Source organism: Dipodomys merriami, unplaced genomic scaffold (genome assembly GCF_024711535.1).
Source record: "Dipodomys merriami isolate MVZ:Mamm:240054 unplaced genomic scaffold, mDipMer1.0.p SCAF_65, whole genome shotgun sequence".
Lineage (NCBI taxonomy): Eukaryota > Metazoa > Chordata > Mammalia > Rodentia > Heteromyidae > Dipodomys > Dipodomys merriami.
Window position 1 is genome coordinate 6,976,452 of NW_027206235.1, and position 16,049 is coordinate 6,992,500.

At 39.6% G+C, this 16,049-nt stretch overlaps 1 protein-coding gene across 1 annotated transcript in view; it reads right to left on the reverse strand.

Annotated features, from left to right (window-relative positions):
• The window catches only part of LOC138815561 (protein FAM114A2-like), a 46,747-nt gene that overhangs the window by 11,726 nt on the left and 18,972 nt on the right, over positions 1-16,049 (reverse strand). The window contains exon 7 of the mRNA XM_070004987.1: positions 8,739-8,818. Within this exon, the coding sequence (XP_069861088.1) occupies positions 8,739-8,818 (80 nt within the window). The remainder of the gene's footprint in view (positions 1-8,738; positions 8,819-16,049) is intronic.

Here is a 16,049-nt window from a genome sequence, read left to right on the forward strand (position 1 = left end):
AAAAAAAATCATCTTTGATGTTTGTGGAACTCAAATTCAAGGTCCCAGTTGATTGAGTGTGTCTGGTTTTACAGGGCTCCAGCAGGTAGAAGAATTACTATATTGTTCTTTTTTTGACAGTCCTAGGGTTTGAACCCAGGGCTTGGGCACTGTCTCTGAGCTTGTCTCTGCTCAAGGTTAGCATTCTATTACTTAAGACACAGCGCCACATCCTGCTTTTGCTGTTTACTGAGGAACCAAACCCAGGTCTTCATGTATGCCAGGCAAACACGCTACCACTAAGCCACATTGTGATTCCTGAAGAATAATTAGTATAATAATAAGTATATTTATAATATTTTTATACTTATATCATTATATTTCATTTACTATTGTAGCATGTATATTTTATCTATTATATATAACATTTATATTTATTTGTATATTTACTAGATATTATATAATATATAATGTATGTATGTTATAGAATATATGTAACATATTAATACATTTTATAAAAATGTTTTATATCATTGCACTTATAGCATTAATATAGTAATTATATTTATAATTCTAATATTTTGTAATAATAATTATTATGCTGGAAGAAAAACTGGGGTGTCTCCAGAGGACAAGAGGGCCCTGAGAATTGAGAGGGGAACCACTGGGCTCCTGTGCTTCCTTCCCATGAGTGACCATCACTGCTTGTGTTGGTGTTTGTGTGTGTGTATATGTGCTTATGTTTGTGTCAGTGTCAGTACTGGGGCTTGAACTCAAGGCCCTGCATAATGTGGCTGAGCTTTTACTCAAGGCTGGTGCTCTACTATTTGAGCCATAGCCCCACTTCTAGCTGTTTCCAGTGGGTATTTGGAGATTAGATCTCATGGATTTTCCTGCCAGGGCTAGTTTCAAACTACCATCCTCAGACCACACCCACCAGAGTCAGTAGGATTACAGGTGTGAGCCACCATTGCCTGGCCTGTGTGTTTTGTGCTGGTACTTGGGCTTGAACTTAGAGCCAGGGCTTTGAATTTGTTGAGCTTGTTTTCTCAAAACCAACACTTTGCCCCTTGAGCCATATCTCCACTTCAAGTTAAGTGTCTCAGACATTCTTGTCCAGAATAGCTTTGTACCAGGATTCTCAGACCTCAACCTCATGAGTATCTAGGAATAGAGGTATGAGCCACTGGCACCCACTTTGTATATTTCTTAAATTAAATCCTGTACTCTCTCACTCCCAACCTTCAAGAGCTTCTGTTTCAGAATAAAATCCAAAGTCTCTACCATAGTCTAAGGGAACTTATCTTGTCTAGTGGTTCTCAAATACATCTAGAGGGCTTCTTTGAAGCAGGCAACACTGGACCCTAGCCCCTGACTAAACAGGTCTGGGCTGGACCTGCTAAAGTTCCTGGATGAGATCACTGCTTCTGGGTGGAGACCACACTTGTAACTCATTGCTCTGCACAAGCTGCCCACTGCCTGTCCTACAGCAAGCATATCCTCTACTCCACACACTGATTGTGATGTAGCCACACTGGTTTACTGACTCTAAGACAGGCCAGACACCCTCAACTTTGAGCTCATGACCCTACCTGATTCTGGGGCCTGGGTGAGTTGCCTTGATCTCCTAAGTCACTTTACCACATGACGCTTTTCTGAAATCATACCTCACTGTAAATTGCCAACACTCCTCCCTAGCACATCTCTCAATCTATTTTTCCATCATATTTTCAAATATATTTATACATTCTCCACCCTCCCCCACCCCCACACACTAAAGCATAGAACTTCAAAACAAAGTTTTTCTTTTCTACTTGCTACAGTGTCTAGAACCTAATAAACTCAATAGATAAAAAAGAGTGAGATGGGTAATAGTGTCACACCTGGAATGTTAGCTATTCAGGAAATTGAGATCTAGAATCACTTTTTCCATTTATTTCCCATTTTGATTAAAATTTAACCATTAAAGGAACTTTTAAAAAGAATCAAAACTTCCTTATTTTCTGCAGGTTTCCTTCACTCCCTTTCACCTAGTCTACCTCAACCTGTGTCCCCATGGGAGCTTTGGCATCTCAGAAAATGTGCAGTGCCCCAGACCCTAGTTAATTTCAGACAGAATCCAGCATTACCTTTAGTCATGTGGTGGGCAGAGCAGAAGGCATCTACCATGTGTGCTACCCACACCTCTCATCCACACCTGTGCTACTTCCATACTCCCAGCCACACGAGCACCACTGTGTCACCATTGCTTACACTGGCCTAGGCATGGGCTTCCATGGTCATCAGGACAAATGTCCTGAGAGCTATTTTACCTGCAACAGGTGACATTTCCTGATCTGGGTAATCACTGGCACTGGAGCAAACCAGGGCCATGGCACTGCAGGATGCATCTCTCTACAGCAAAACTTGGGGCCCTTCCTTCCCAGACACAATGGAGATCCTGGACAAGTCCCCTAGATGATTCCATGAATGTCTCTCACAGCCCTCATCTGTCAGAAATGAACAAAGAGGACAGAATTGTTCAAGTTATTTTCTTTCTTCATAGAAGGGTGCACTATCATCCTGCCCCCCAGAGCAAGGCAGCACACCAAATGGCGGGATCCACTTGGTTTTCATCCCAACCCAGGAATGATATTGTGCCTTTTCCTGTTGCTCAGGAGTCAGGATCACATCTTTGTAAACAATCGGTTACCAGGGCAATAGGTCACAGAAGGAAGACAGACGGCATTATAACCATCAGTTCACCATCCCTAGCCAGGAGGCAGTGTACTTTGGGAGGCCATTGCTCAAAAACAAACATCCTTTTTACCTGCTAATGAAACTGCAACTCCACTGCACCCCATCTTTCTCATTAAAACAAAAACTTAGAAGAAAAAGGAAAGAGTGTTTTGGACTTCTTGCCAGGACTGGCTTGAAACCACAATCCTCAGATTTCAACCTCTTGAGTAGTGCCAAGCTTTTCCATGAGACAATTCTCTCAAATTAACCACCAAGAAAGAAGCAAAAAGAAATAGACAAAATTCCAGACCTTGAGCTGAAGATCATGGACAGCACAGCACACATGCCCTGATTTCAAGCCCATGACCTGCACATCATCATCATCATCATCATCATCATCATCATCATCATCATCATCATCATCGACATCATCATTATAATGTGAATTAAAAAAGTATAAGACCCTATTAAGAATATTAAAATTGAGTGAGTCAGGCATTTTTTGGTGGCTGACATGTAATCCCAGTTAGAAGCATGAAATCTCAGGATGGTGGTTAAAAGCCCACCTGGGCAGGAAATTCCATGAAGCTCTGATCTCCAACTAACCAGCAAAAACCAGAAGTAGAGCTGTGGCTCAAGTGGTAAAGCAACAGCCTTCAGCAAAAAAGCAAAATAAGTGACCAGGCCCAGATACATAGGGTAGGACAACTAATAATTAATTAATTAAATACAAATACATAAATAAAATCAGAATGGAAGAAGAGCACAAAGCGCCAATTCCAAATCTTAAAATGAGCAGAGAATTGGTGGCTTACACCTGGAGCTCAAGCTACACAAAAGACAGAACTTGAAGATCTCGGTTCCAAGGCAAACTAGGCAGAAAAGACCATTAGGGATTTGTGAATGTGTATCAGTCCTGGGTCTTGAAGCCAGAGCTTGAAATAGAAATACGTTTCTTAAAGGTAGCACTCTACCACTTTTTCTCTTTAGGGGATTAAATGGAGATATATCTTACGGACTTACCTGCCTGGGCTTTCAACCTCAATCCTCAGATTTCAAGTGCTGATATAGTACCCTCAACTTCTTAACTTCTATGAGAATTTTATCTGCCATGAACTGCCAAAAAGTAAAAGAAGCGAGAAGTTGATCTGTGTGGCTCAAGCCACAGAGACTGCTTCCTTTTAGGGAAAACAAACAACAAAAACCCTCATACACAGTGGCCCTGCCCTGCTTTCAAACCCAGGAAGTGATCAGGCCCTATGTTCAAGCCCTAGGACCATCACCACCAACAACAAAAGAATGACTCAGGGACAGGGACTAGGCCCAGAATTCAAGCCCTAGGAACAGCATCAAAAATAAAAGAAAAACAAATTCAGAGACTGTGGCTAGGCTCCAGAGTTCAAGCTCTAGAACCAACACCAGGACACACACACACACACACACACACACACGAGAAATGAACAAAATAATGAGAAGATGGCAAAAAAAGAGAAAAGTCAATGAAATATTTTTAAGTAGTAGCTCATGCCTATAATCCTAGCTACTGTAGAAGCTGAAATCTTAGGATTGTAGTTCATAGTCAGCCTGGGCATGTGTGCCAGTACTGGTGCCTGAACTTGTGCTGTTTTGCACAAGACTAGAACTATACTACTTCCAAACACTTGGTGATTAATTGGAGATGAGAGTCTCAACAACTTTCCTGCCCAGGCTGCCTTTGAACCACTATCCTCTGATTTTAGAGCCTGGGTAATGTCCCTGTCTTCCCATGAGAATCTATTTTTTTGGTTGGTCATGGGGCTTGAACTCGGCCTACACACTGTCCCTCAGCTCTTCAACTCAAGTCTAGTGCTCTACCTCTTGAGCCACAGTACCACTTCTGGTTTTTTGGTGGTTTATTGGAGATAATTGTCTCACGGACTTTCCTTCCCAGGCTGGCTTTGAACTGCAATCCTCAGATCTCAGCCTCCTGAGTAGCTTGGATTACAGGCGTAAGCCACTGGCACCCAGCTTTCTTTTTATTTTTTCTTTTTTGTGGGTGATGGGGCCCGCTCTAGCTCTGGATGCTGTCCCTTAGCTCTTCAGCTCAAGGTAAGCATTTTACCACTGAGCCACCTTCCCAGCTCCCCCAGTTATGAATTACCAAATTTGTTTTACACAGCCAGATGTTGAGATGCATCTCAAGGTTCAGAGCCTGTCAGCCTTGCTCAGGACAGGGGAGAGACTCCTGCACAGTGATCTTGCCCTGATTTCAGGTCTAGGAACAGTCACCACTCCCTGTGTTCCAGCCCTAGGACCAGAACCAAAAAATAAATAACTCCCCCGTTTTCACTGTATTTGATGTTGGTATAATTTGTGAAGGGGAAGGGGAAGGGGAAAAACAAATTTTTTAAATAGGGATACAGGTGGACCTATTGCAACAATGAGATGTACAAGATATTATGTCGAAAAATGAACTTTACAGCTTTTGCCTGTGTGTGGGGGGGGGAACGGGGGGGGGAGGGTGGAGAACATTATATAAACAAAGCCATCAATGAAGCTGTGGCTCAAGCTGTCACAGTCTGCTAGTCTTGAGAAAAACAATACAAAAAATGCTTCATTCATAGTGGCTCTGCTCTGACTTCAAGCAGGAGAGTGGCCATGTCATGAGTTTAAGCCCTAGCACCAAAAATGAATGAATGAATGAATAAATAAATAAATAGAGCCAGAACTTTATCTGTGGCTCAAGCCATGGAGACTGCTAGTCTTGAGAAAGAAAGGGAAAAACCTCAGACACAGTGGCTCTGCCCTGATTTTATGACTAGCAAAAGTTAAGGCCCTATATTCAAGCCCTAGGACTAGCAATAAAGAAAAAACAAAACAAAACAAAACAAAAACAACAACAACAAAAACTTGGCAAAAACTCTGCAAAAAAGCCCAAGTCCTAAGTTCAAGCCAGAGGATCAGCACCTAAAATAAATGCAGAAAGAAAGACAAATGCGTAAAGAGCCAAAATTTGAACTGTGTCTTGAGGTGGGAAGCCTACTACCCTTGAGAAAAAATTAGGAACAATGACCAGCCCTTGAGTTCAAGTACTATAACAAGCTCCAAAACAACCAATAAAACTCAAAACAAAAACTGCAGAAAGAATGGCCAGGCCTAAATAATAAGCTAGATGACATGAACTTACAAAAAAGAGAAAAGGAATAAAAAATTAAGTGAAAAGGAGGGCAAAAATATTAGAGGCAATTCAAGATTTTAAAAAATATGGTTCATACCTATAATCCTACCTGCTCAGAGGGCTGAAATCTGAGCATTTGTGTTTTGAATCCAGCTTGGGCAGAAAAGTCCATGAGAATTCTTTTCATTTGTGCTATTCCTGGGCTTGAACTTGGGGAGTTTTGCTCAAGGGTAGAGCTCTACTGCTTCCTACCTATTGCTGCTTAATTGGTGAAAAACATCTCATGGATTTTCATGCCTAGGATGGCTTTGAACCTTGGCTCTCAACTTTCAAGACTCTATCGTCATCTTGGCTTCTTGTAGTACTCTTTTCCTTTCTGTATTTTTTGTCAGTTGTGGGGTTTGAACTCAGGACCTGTGTGCTGTCCCTGAGCCTCTTGTACTCAAGGCTTGTGCTCTACCACTTGTGCTATAGCATCACTTCTGGGTTTTGAGTGGTTAATTGGACATAAGAATCTCACAAGGGAACTGGGAAAGTGTCTCAGTGGTAAAGCGCTTGCCTTGCATGCTTGAGGCCCTGGGTTCAATTCCTCAGCACCACATAAGTAGGAAAAAAAGCCACAAGTGATGCTGTGGCTCAAGTGGTAGAGTGCAAGCCTTGAGCTGAAGAGCTGAAGGAAAGCACACAGGCCCAGAGTTCAGGCCCAAGACCGGATCCCCCCCCCCAAAAAAAAAAGAAGCTCAGGGACAGTGACCAGGCAGAAGAGTTCAAGCCCCAAGACCGGCAAAAAGAAACAAAGAAAAAAGAAAGTGAGTAATTAAGCTGTGGCTCAAGGTATGAAACCTGTTAGCCTGGAGAAAAAAGGTAAAAAACGTAAAGAAAAATTTAAAAAGAAATTATTCCCAGTACCACACCTTCCAGTGCAACCAGGCCAATGCCCCTGCTATATCCTATGTCTCAATGACAAAAATTTCAATTATTTGAAAACTGCCTTCCAAGAATTGCCACATGGGACCACATGGGGAATTATTGACCATATGCAATTATTGACCTCAAAAATATTTATTAACATGATTTCTTCTATTCTTGTGATTTTTCTATGTCCTTCTCATCATTACTTCCCTAGCACCTAGCAAATTACCTGGAATAAAAATAGAGAAACATGTCTGCTTACTGAACATCTGCATGTATATTTAGAATACTAAGCTAGTTTCAATGGGGTCATCAACACTGAAGATTTTTTACTATGAGCCTCATACTTTGTAAAAAACAAAACAAAACACATTTTACCCTCAAGAACTCTACATTTGCCAGTTGCCAGTCACTGATACTGTCATCCTAGTTACTAAAGGGAAGGAGGTGCTTGTGTTGTTCAAAAATATTGATGTTATAAAGATAAGGAAAAGCTGATAAATTATTATAGACTAAAAGAGATCAAGTATACACAACTACATATAATTCATGATCATGTATTGGTTTTTAGAGAAAAAAATTGATAAGGACAGAATTGAGCCAATTGGCAAAACTGGAATATAGACAAAAGATTAAGCAAAAGTATGGCATTGTGATTAATTTACTGAAGTTGATAACTATACTGTGGCTATGTAATAATGGGACATTTTTGTCCTGAGATCAAGATTAAAATATGTAGGAATAGAGAACTACGAAATATACAATTTAATCTCAAATGTATGTCCACAAAGAGAACATACATGCAAGCATAAGTGATTAAGCAAATGAAGGAAAATATTAACCAACTGAATTTGCATAAAAATCACAGAAATAGTTTATATTCTTTTTGTGACTTTTCCTAAATTTGACTATTTTTAAACAATACTAGATTGAATAGTGAAGAGATGCACTTGAACTGCAGAAGATAAGTTCCTGAGGATTGTTCTGAGAAGGCTTAATGGAGAATGCATGCATTGGGGGATAAGAATAAAAGATCAAGTGTTACCATATGAAAATTATGGAAATCCAAACATTCAGACTACAACAATAAAGTACCAAGAGTAAGAAAATTCACAGATACAGAAAATAACTCAGGGCTACTGTGGATTGAGGGCTGAATGGTTTAATGGCCCCAAATTTTTGTTGAGGGTGATGGATATGTTTTGGATAAGATAAAGGTGATGGTTCTACAATACTGGAAATGTACTGAATGTCAATGAATTGTGGTTATAATAATAAATGTTATTACTATTTCCCTATGAAGAATAAAAAATCATCCCAGTTTAGAGGCTACTGTTTGCAGGAAACTCCCTGACATTATATATTCACAGGAAACTGTACTCTTTATTTCTTACATTCAGTAGATTTTAAACATGTATTTCTTTATGTGTTTTTTTCTTCTTTTAAGGTAGAACTTTGCTAGCACAGGCCGGCCAGGAATGTGCAATTCTGCTACTTTGTTCCTTGAGGAATGTCTTTCTTCTACACAAGACATTCCATAATAAAATTTATTATCTAATAACAAAAGCAACAAGATCAAGTGTTACGTTCCTTACCCTAGGACTTAGGAGCAAACAGGACATCCTGACTTATATCAGCTCCCTCTGTCCAGAAAGCATTGTGTGCCTGGTGCTTACTGGTTTATAGAATGTCTCCTGAGCCTGGGAAAGATAGGCATAAAAGGAAAAAGCATCCCTTGTCCTGTGCATGAGCAGGCAACCGAATATATGTTGTATTAAATATTTCTCTGGATATAGAACCTCCCTACCCCTCTCTGACCTTGGATATGCATATAGCTCCCAAGTCACCAACAAAGAGCAAGGCTTTGCCCAAGGCTATTACTTCCATATGGTAAATGGTTACTATCTCAGTTTTTAATTCACTGAAGTGTCAAAAATAAATGAATCAAAATCACCAAGAAGTAATAACTTACCCTGGCAAGTTTGTCTGGTTTGCAGGAGATGTACAGCTGGGAAAACAGCTCTGTTATCCCTTCAGAAAAATCTTCATCTCCTGAAAAAAAACAAAGTCTCACATGAAAAATATTCCAGCAAAACTGCTGAGGTTCACAAGAAAGGTAAGAAGGAAGAGGAGTGAAGGCAGCAGAAGTATTCATAACAATTTAATGAGCATGGAATATGAGTGCTTATACAATTTTTTTCCTTTCCTTCTGAGGGTTTTCTGATGCATTGTTATCATTATCCAGTCTTTCAGTTAATGTCCAATTAAGACAAACATTTCTGACACTTTTCTTCCACCACTGGTTAAGCTGAAGCTACAGGTGCTACGGATAATAATATTCACTCGGCCTTCTGAGCTTTCTTGGCAGACTTGGTGACCTTGCCAGCTCCAGCACACTTCTTGTCCACAGCTTTGATGCCACACACAGCAACTATCTCCTATTACAAACAGCAAGATGATCCAGAGGAGAATAGTCAAAGAAGCTCTCCACATACACAGGCTTGCTGGAATCATATGAAGCATGACAGCATCACTACACTTCAGGAATTTAGGACTAGCTTCCAGCTTCTTACCAGATCTGCGTTCAAGCATCTCTTTCCACTCAGTAAACTTACAAGCAATTTAAGCTGAGTGCCAATCCAGGACAGAGGCATAGGAAGCACTAGTTTGGCCTGGATGGTTCAGGAAGGTCACCCAAGCTGTGAAGCTAAATGCTTCCTTGGGTGGATCATTCTTGTTGTCACCACCAATGTTGTCATGGCAAACATCTTTGGCTGACATGCTTATAGAATTTTTTTGTGCACAGTATGTCAATGGATGTTCTTAATGGGCTTATAAGAAAAGTGGGTATTATCACACTTGTGTGATAAAGATAATGCAGGCTGGAAGAGGTCAAGAATTTTTACAAGATCTCCTAGCAAAGATAAGAAGTTAAACCTTGGCCTCCACTTTCAATGTTCTTTGCACCACATTACAGAAGAATGAATGGAGAGTATGAAGCAGATATTATATAAAGAAAATGGAATTCAGGGCTGGGAATGTGGCTTAGTAGTAGAGTGTTTACCTTGCATGCATGAAGCCCTGGGTTTGATTCCTCAGTACCACACAAACAGAAAGAGCTGGAGGTAGCACTGTGGCACAAGTGGTAGAGCATTAGACTTCAGCAAAAAGAGGCTCAGAGACAGAGCCCAGGCTCTGAGTTCAAGCCCCAGGACCAGAAAAAAAGAAAAAGAAAATGGAATTCAAGTTGGGACAGTAAGACTCCAGGAGAATCCAGGTTATCCAAGAAAATGGGAAGAGTTTCAGGCAGAGGAAATGAGTGCCAAGATTAGGGGGATGAAAGCATAGCAGGAAGTTTAGAATAAGCAAAGGAAAAAACAACAAAATAGGATCCAGCTAAGACTGAGCCTTTATACCCTCTTAATATCTCAAAGTTTCTACCAAAGAGATGAGGAACTACTGATGATTTTTAAAACAGAGACAGGTAAGATCAAATTTAAATCAAAGAGAGATCACTTTAGTGGCTGAGTACAGAACTTATCAGCACTAATCTAGGAATAAACAAGAAAGTAAAATTGAGTCAATAATCCATGATCCAAGTAAGAGACGGTGATGTGTAAATCAGAGGGAGAAAGGATTCTTAAATGTTGGAAGGGTGCTAAGGAAAATGTTGAAATTATCATGAAGATGGGAACACAGAACACCTTAGTAGAGAAACATGCAAACATAAGGATAAGTCAAGAGCAAACTATAATCAAGACAGACAAACAAATTGTCAGGAAATATTCTTTTTCTCTTTACACACCTAAATCCTATCCATTCACCCACTTTGAGACCAGCCTAATGTTTTAGACTTTAGAATCTATATATTTATTAATCACCAGTCTATAGCTTCAAAGGGCAAATTATTACTTCTTTATACCTGCCATTGTCTCCAAAAGTCCCTGGTTGGTGGGAGGGGGGAATGTATCATGGCACATTTGTCCCTCTCAGTTGGCATTTAAGAGAGAGAATTAAAATGACTTAGCAATCCAAGTTTAACATGGATTGTGAAGGTGATCTCATTAATACCATCCTTACCTATGTACCTAATTTAAGCAACATTTAATTATTCCAATTAAATCCTGCTGGGTGCAAGAAATTAATCTGAAAACATAATGAGATAACAATATCACAAAGTATTGACAAAATGATCCAATGGCATGCAGAATTTTTTATTTAGATTTATCTCACTCTGTTCTAAACATATTTAATATATACTTAGAATATAATTAATATTTGAATATGTACATTGAATTTACAAATGTACAAATATACAATGTATTATGTTTGAGTTTATTTAAATAAACTTTTTTTTTTGGTAAGAGTTGTGAACAAAAAGGAAATGGGTCACTGTTGTGGCTCATGTCTGTAATCCTAGCTATTTGGAAGGTGAGAATGGAGAATTATAATTTGAGGTCAGGCTTAACAGCACAGTTTGTGAGATCCCCTTCTCAGCCATAGCCTGGTACAGTAGTATCTGTTCATCCTCTTACATTAATGTGAGAGGCCAAAATTAAGAGGATCTCAGTTCCAGCCCAACCTGGGCAGAAAATTTTAGGAGATTCCATCTCAACAGAGAAGCTGAACACAGTGGCAAATGCCTGTGATCCTAACAATGACAGGAAGACTGAAATGGGTAACTCTAGTTCAGGCATGCATCCAGGAAAAACCAGACTCTCCCTGAAAACAGTCAAGGGAAAAGAGGGCCCAAGGCATGGCTCAGTGGTACTGTGCCTGCCTACTGACTTTGAGTGAGTTGAGCTCAAACCCCAGTACCACCATAAACAAAGGTAAACAATGGTGGAAGATCACTGTCAAATGCTTTCCACTGAATGAAATATATATTAGGCAGGAGTGTGGCCCAGTATTAGGCTAGAGGTGGAACTCTGTCTTAGAGGACTTGGCTGAGGCTCTGTGTTTGGGGACTGGCACTGCGGTAAGGAGAAGTTGCATTGAAAGTATGTAGGATGGTGCTGGTGGTTCATGGCTATAATCACAGCTACTCAGGAGGCTGAGACTTGGAGAATGGACCTTTAAGGCCAGCCAGGCAGAAAATTCTGTTTAGATCTATCTCCGCTTAGCAAGAAAAAGACAGACTGGTATCTTGGTTCAGAGTGGTAAGACATCAGCTCAGTTCAAACTGTGGTCCTGGCACCAAAAACAACAATAAATAAATAAATAAATAAAATAATAAAGTGTGGGCTTTGGAGGAACTTTGCAAGAATGAAGGGCTCTCCCAAAATAGGAAGACATATTCTTAGGCAAAGGGATGGTAAGGACCAAGGATGCTGATGGAAAAAGATGACCAACACTGCCACACCACCAGGTTCCTAAATTTATCGCCCATTAGCTACTTCCATTTTTTCCATACTTCATTGAGATATCATTAAATGCCAACATCACTGCTGAATTCTCAACAAATATCACTGAGGAGGGCTGGCACAGAGTGTGAGAGGAGCTGGGAAGGAGTCTGTTTTCGGAGTCATTTCTGGTGAACATAATAGACAAAAATCCAACTGTTTAGAAAATGCCTCCAAGTTCTCTGAATGGTATTTAAAGATCAAGAGTCCCATTCGTGGGCAAAACAAGATGCTGATTACAGAACGAATGCTGTTAATTGCACAAATAAGTTTATAAATAACACAATTGTCATATTGAGGCCTAGTTAGAAAAAAATGCAACTATCTAAACACATCACAATGGCTTTATGTGTTTCCTAAGTTAAGCCATCTAAAAAGAAGATTTTTTTATCTATTATATCTTTGGAATCATGAAAATAATTAGTATCTCTTAGTTAAGACTATTATACTTTATTTATTTTTCTGTTTGTGGAGCTTGAACTCTGGGCCTGGACACTGTCCTTGGCTCTTCAGCTCAAGGCTAGCATTCTACCACTTGAACCACAGCGCCACTTCAACTTTTTCTGCTTATGTGATGCTGAGGAACTGAACCCAGGGCCTCATGCATTCAAGGCAAGCACTTTACCACTGAACCACCTTCCCAGCCCCTGAATACAGTATTTCTTTTAGTACTTATTTTAACAACCTGTGAGGAATTAGATTGGGTTACCTTATAGATGAGAAAACAGCTCAGTATCAAGGAACTTTTCAAGGTCACCTGGCTTTAGTAAATGACAGATCTTCATTTTAACACAGTGGAAAACTCCAAAAGCCCATCATAGTTAACTGCCATCTCAATATTTCAGAACAACATTAAGAACTTACATTCAAAAAACTTTTTTCTTTTGTGCAAGTCATGGGGCATGAACTCAGGGCCTGGGTGTTGTCCCTGAGCTGTTTCAGCTCAAATCTAATACTCTATCACTTGACTACAGCTCCACTTTGGGCTTTGGGTAGTTAACTGGGGATCAGAGTCTCACAGACTTTGCTGGTGAGCTGGCTTTAAACCCAGATCCTGCATCTCAGCTTCCTGAGTGGCTAGGTTTACAGGTGTGAGCCATTAGAAAATATTTTCTAATCAGGAAGCAAGCTTTTACATAGACTAAGTAGTCATTTATTAGTAAGGTGTTATACAACTGTCTAGTTTGAACTCTTAGAACACACGGCTGAAAACAACAAACAAAAAAGAAAATGTCCCAGTCTGCAGAAAATCTGTACTCAAGGAATAAAGAAAGTGCCTCCCTGAGAAATGTTCAGTCTTTCTGTAGAAAACTTGAAGACTAGTTATTTTACAGTAGATTAGAAATAGAAAAAAACAAATGAGATTAAGAGGATATTAGTGACAAGCACACTGACAGTTCAAAGAAGTAAAAGAGAAACCCATCTTTAAATGCACTGACATTTGGAAAATTTTAATTTTGCAGCCCTCATACTAGTCTCAGGACCTCTTAATACTTTTAAATTTTTGAGAGCCCCCAAAGAGCTAATTAAAAATGTAAGTAGACAGGCTTGGAAGGTGGCTCAGTGGTAGAGTGCTTGCTTTGCATGCATGAGGTCCTGGGTTGGATTCCTCAGCACCACATAAGTAGAAAAAGCCAGAAGTGGCACTGTGGCTTAAGTGGTAGAGTGCTAGCCTTGAGCTGAAGAGCTGAGGGACAGTGCGCAGGCCCAGAGTTTAGGCCCCACAACTGATAAAAACAATGTAAGTAGAGGTAGGAACTGGTGGCTCTCACCAGTAATCCTAGCTACAGATTCGGGAGACTGAGAGCCATAGATTGCTATTAAAAGCTAGCTGGCTTCCAATGTATAACCCCTCTTTTCACTGTATTGGATGTTGGTATAATTTGTGGAGGGGAAAGGAAAAACAAAGTGTTTAAATAGGGATACAGGTGGACCCACTGCAACAATATGTACAAGACGTTATGAAAAAAGTTTACAACTTTAGCGGGGGAAGGGAGGGATAGGGGAAACAAAGGAAGAAGCAACAATGCTTGATAAGAAATGTACTCATTACCTTACTCATGTAATTGTAACCCTTCTGTACAGTATTTTCACAATAAAAAACACAAATTAGAGGGGAAAAAAAAGCTAGCTGGAGCAGGAAAGTCAGTGAGACTCTTATTTCCAATAAACTACTCAGAAAAAAAAAATCAAACAAAACAAAACAAAAAACAAAGTACACCTGTGACTCAAGTGGTAGAGTGCAGCTCAGGATCAATGCCTAGGTGCTGAATTCAAGCCCAGGACTGCCACAAAAATAAATTAAATAAAAATAGGGGATACACACACACACACACACACACACACACACACACACACACACACACATACACACACACTAAAGAAACAGACAGATACAGACAGATATGTTAAAAAGTAGAACACATCCAATGAGCAATGCATCAGGTATTGAGTTCAAGTCCTAGTTTCACATCCCAAACAAAAGAAAAATTAGAACTGAAGTGCTTATGGTAGTTTTGCAAACTTAAGAAAAAAAAACAGTACTTGTTTATATACATTTATTGAAAATAACTGTAATTTCCACAAAAGGTGAAATTTCAGCAGAATAATACAATTGTTTTACATATTTAATGAATCTCTTTATCCTTTAGCCTAATGAAAGACACATGTGTTCTCATCTGCTTTTACACTCTGTCTGCTGGGGTATGTTGTTTTAAGTATATGAAGGAAATCTACCTCACAAAGTCACTTAGTTAGAAAAGGAAGAAGTTTTAGTAGCCTTCTCAGATTATCAGTAAAGGAAATGCTTACATATTCCTTAATACTATACTAAAACTCAAGTAGTGTCATCTCTTAAAATTTAGTTGTAATGATATACATAGCAATGAGCCTGAAGCTATACCATAAGATTTTCTGATTGGATGTATTGAATTAAAATGCATTAGTCTTTTTTTTCTTTTGCCTGTGCATCATTTGCTAACATCACACATTAAATAATGGGAAAATACTCACTCCGAGTCACACAAATCTTTCAAATGCTGACCAACTGTCTTGAAATGAATGAATATAGCTGTTATTTTCAACACAGATTTCATCAGCATAGTCTGTAAACAGCACTGGGAAGCTACAAAGCTCAACAGATCAATAAATCCACTCTACAAAATTGAAAGTTAGTTTGAATGTATAGCATGACTCATACATAGTTGCTTTTCTTGTTGTAAAGGCTCATTTCATTCACTTTTAAGAAATGTTCACCAAATAGTATTCTAGTCTCTGGGCTGGGAAGGTGGCTCAGTGGTAGAGTGCTTGCTTTGCATGCATGAGGCCCTGGGTTCGATTTCTCAGAACCACATAAGCAAAAAGAAAAAACCGGAAGTGGCTCTGTGACTCAATTGGTAGGGCGCTAACCTTGAGCTGAAGAGCTGAGGGACAGCGCCCAGGTCCACAGTTCAGGCCCCCCAACCAGATCCCCCTCCCCCAAATAAAGAATTCTAGTCTCTGTGACCACTTGTATACTTCATAGTGAAAATGGCATTCCATGGCAAAGCATGTAGTTCAATTAAACACTACAAATGGGCTAGGCACTGGTGGCTCATGCCTGTAATCCTAGCTACTCAGGAAACTAAGACCTAAAGATCATGGTTCAAAGCCAGCTCAGGCACGAAAGTCTGTGAGACTCTTTCTCCAATAAACTACTAAAAAGAAGACAGAAGTGGTGCTGTGGTTCAAGTGGTAGTACACTACCCCTGAGCAAAAAAAGTTTAGGGTACTACTCAAGCCCTAAGTTCAAGTCCTAGGACCAGCTTAAAAGAAAAATTCAAAATTGAATTCATTCATTCCACTTTTTAAAAATAGCCAATTAGCAAAGAATATGTTAGAAA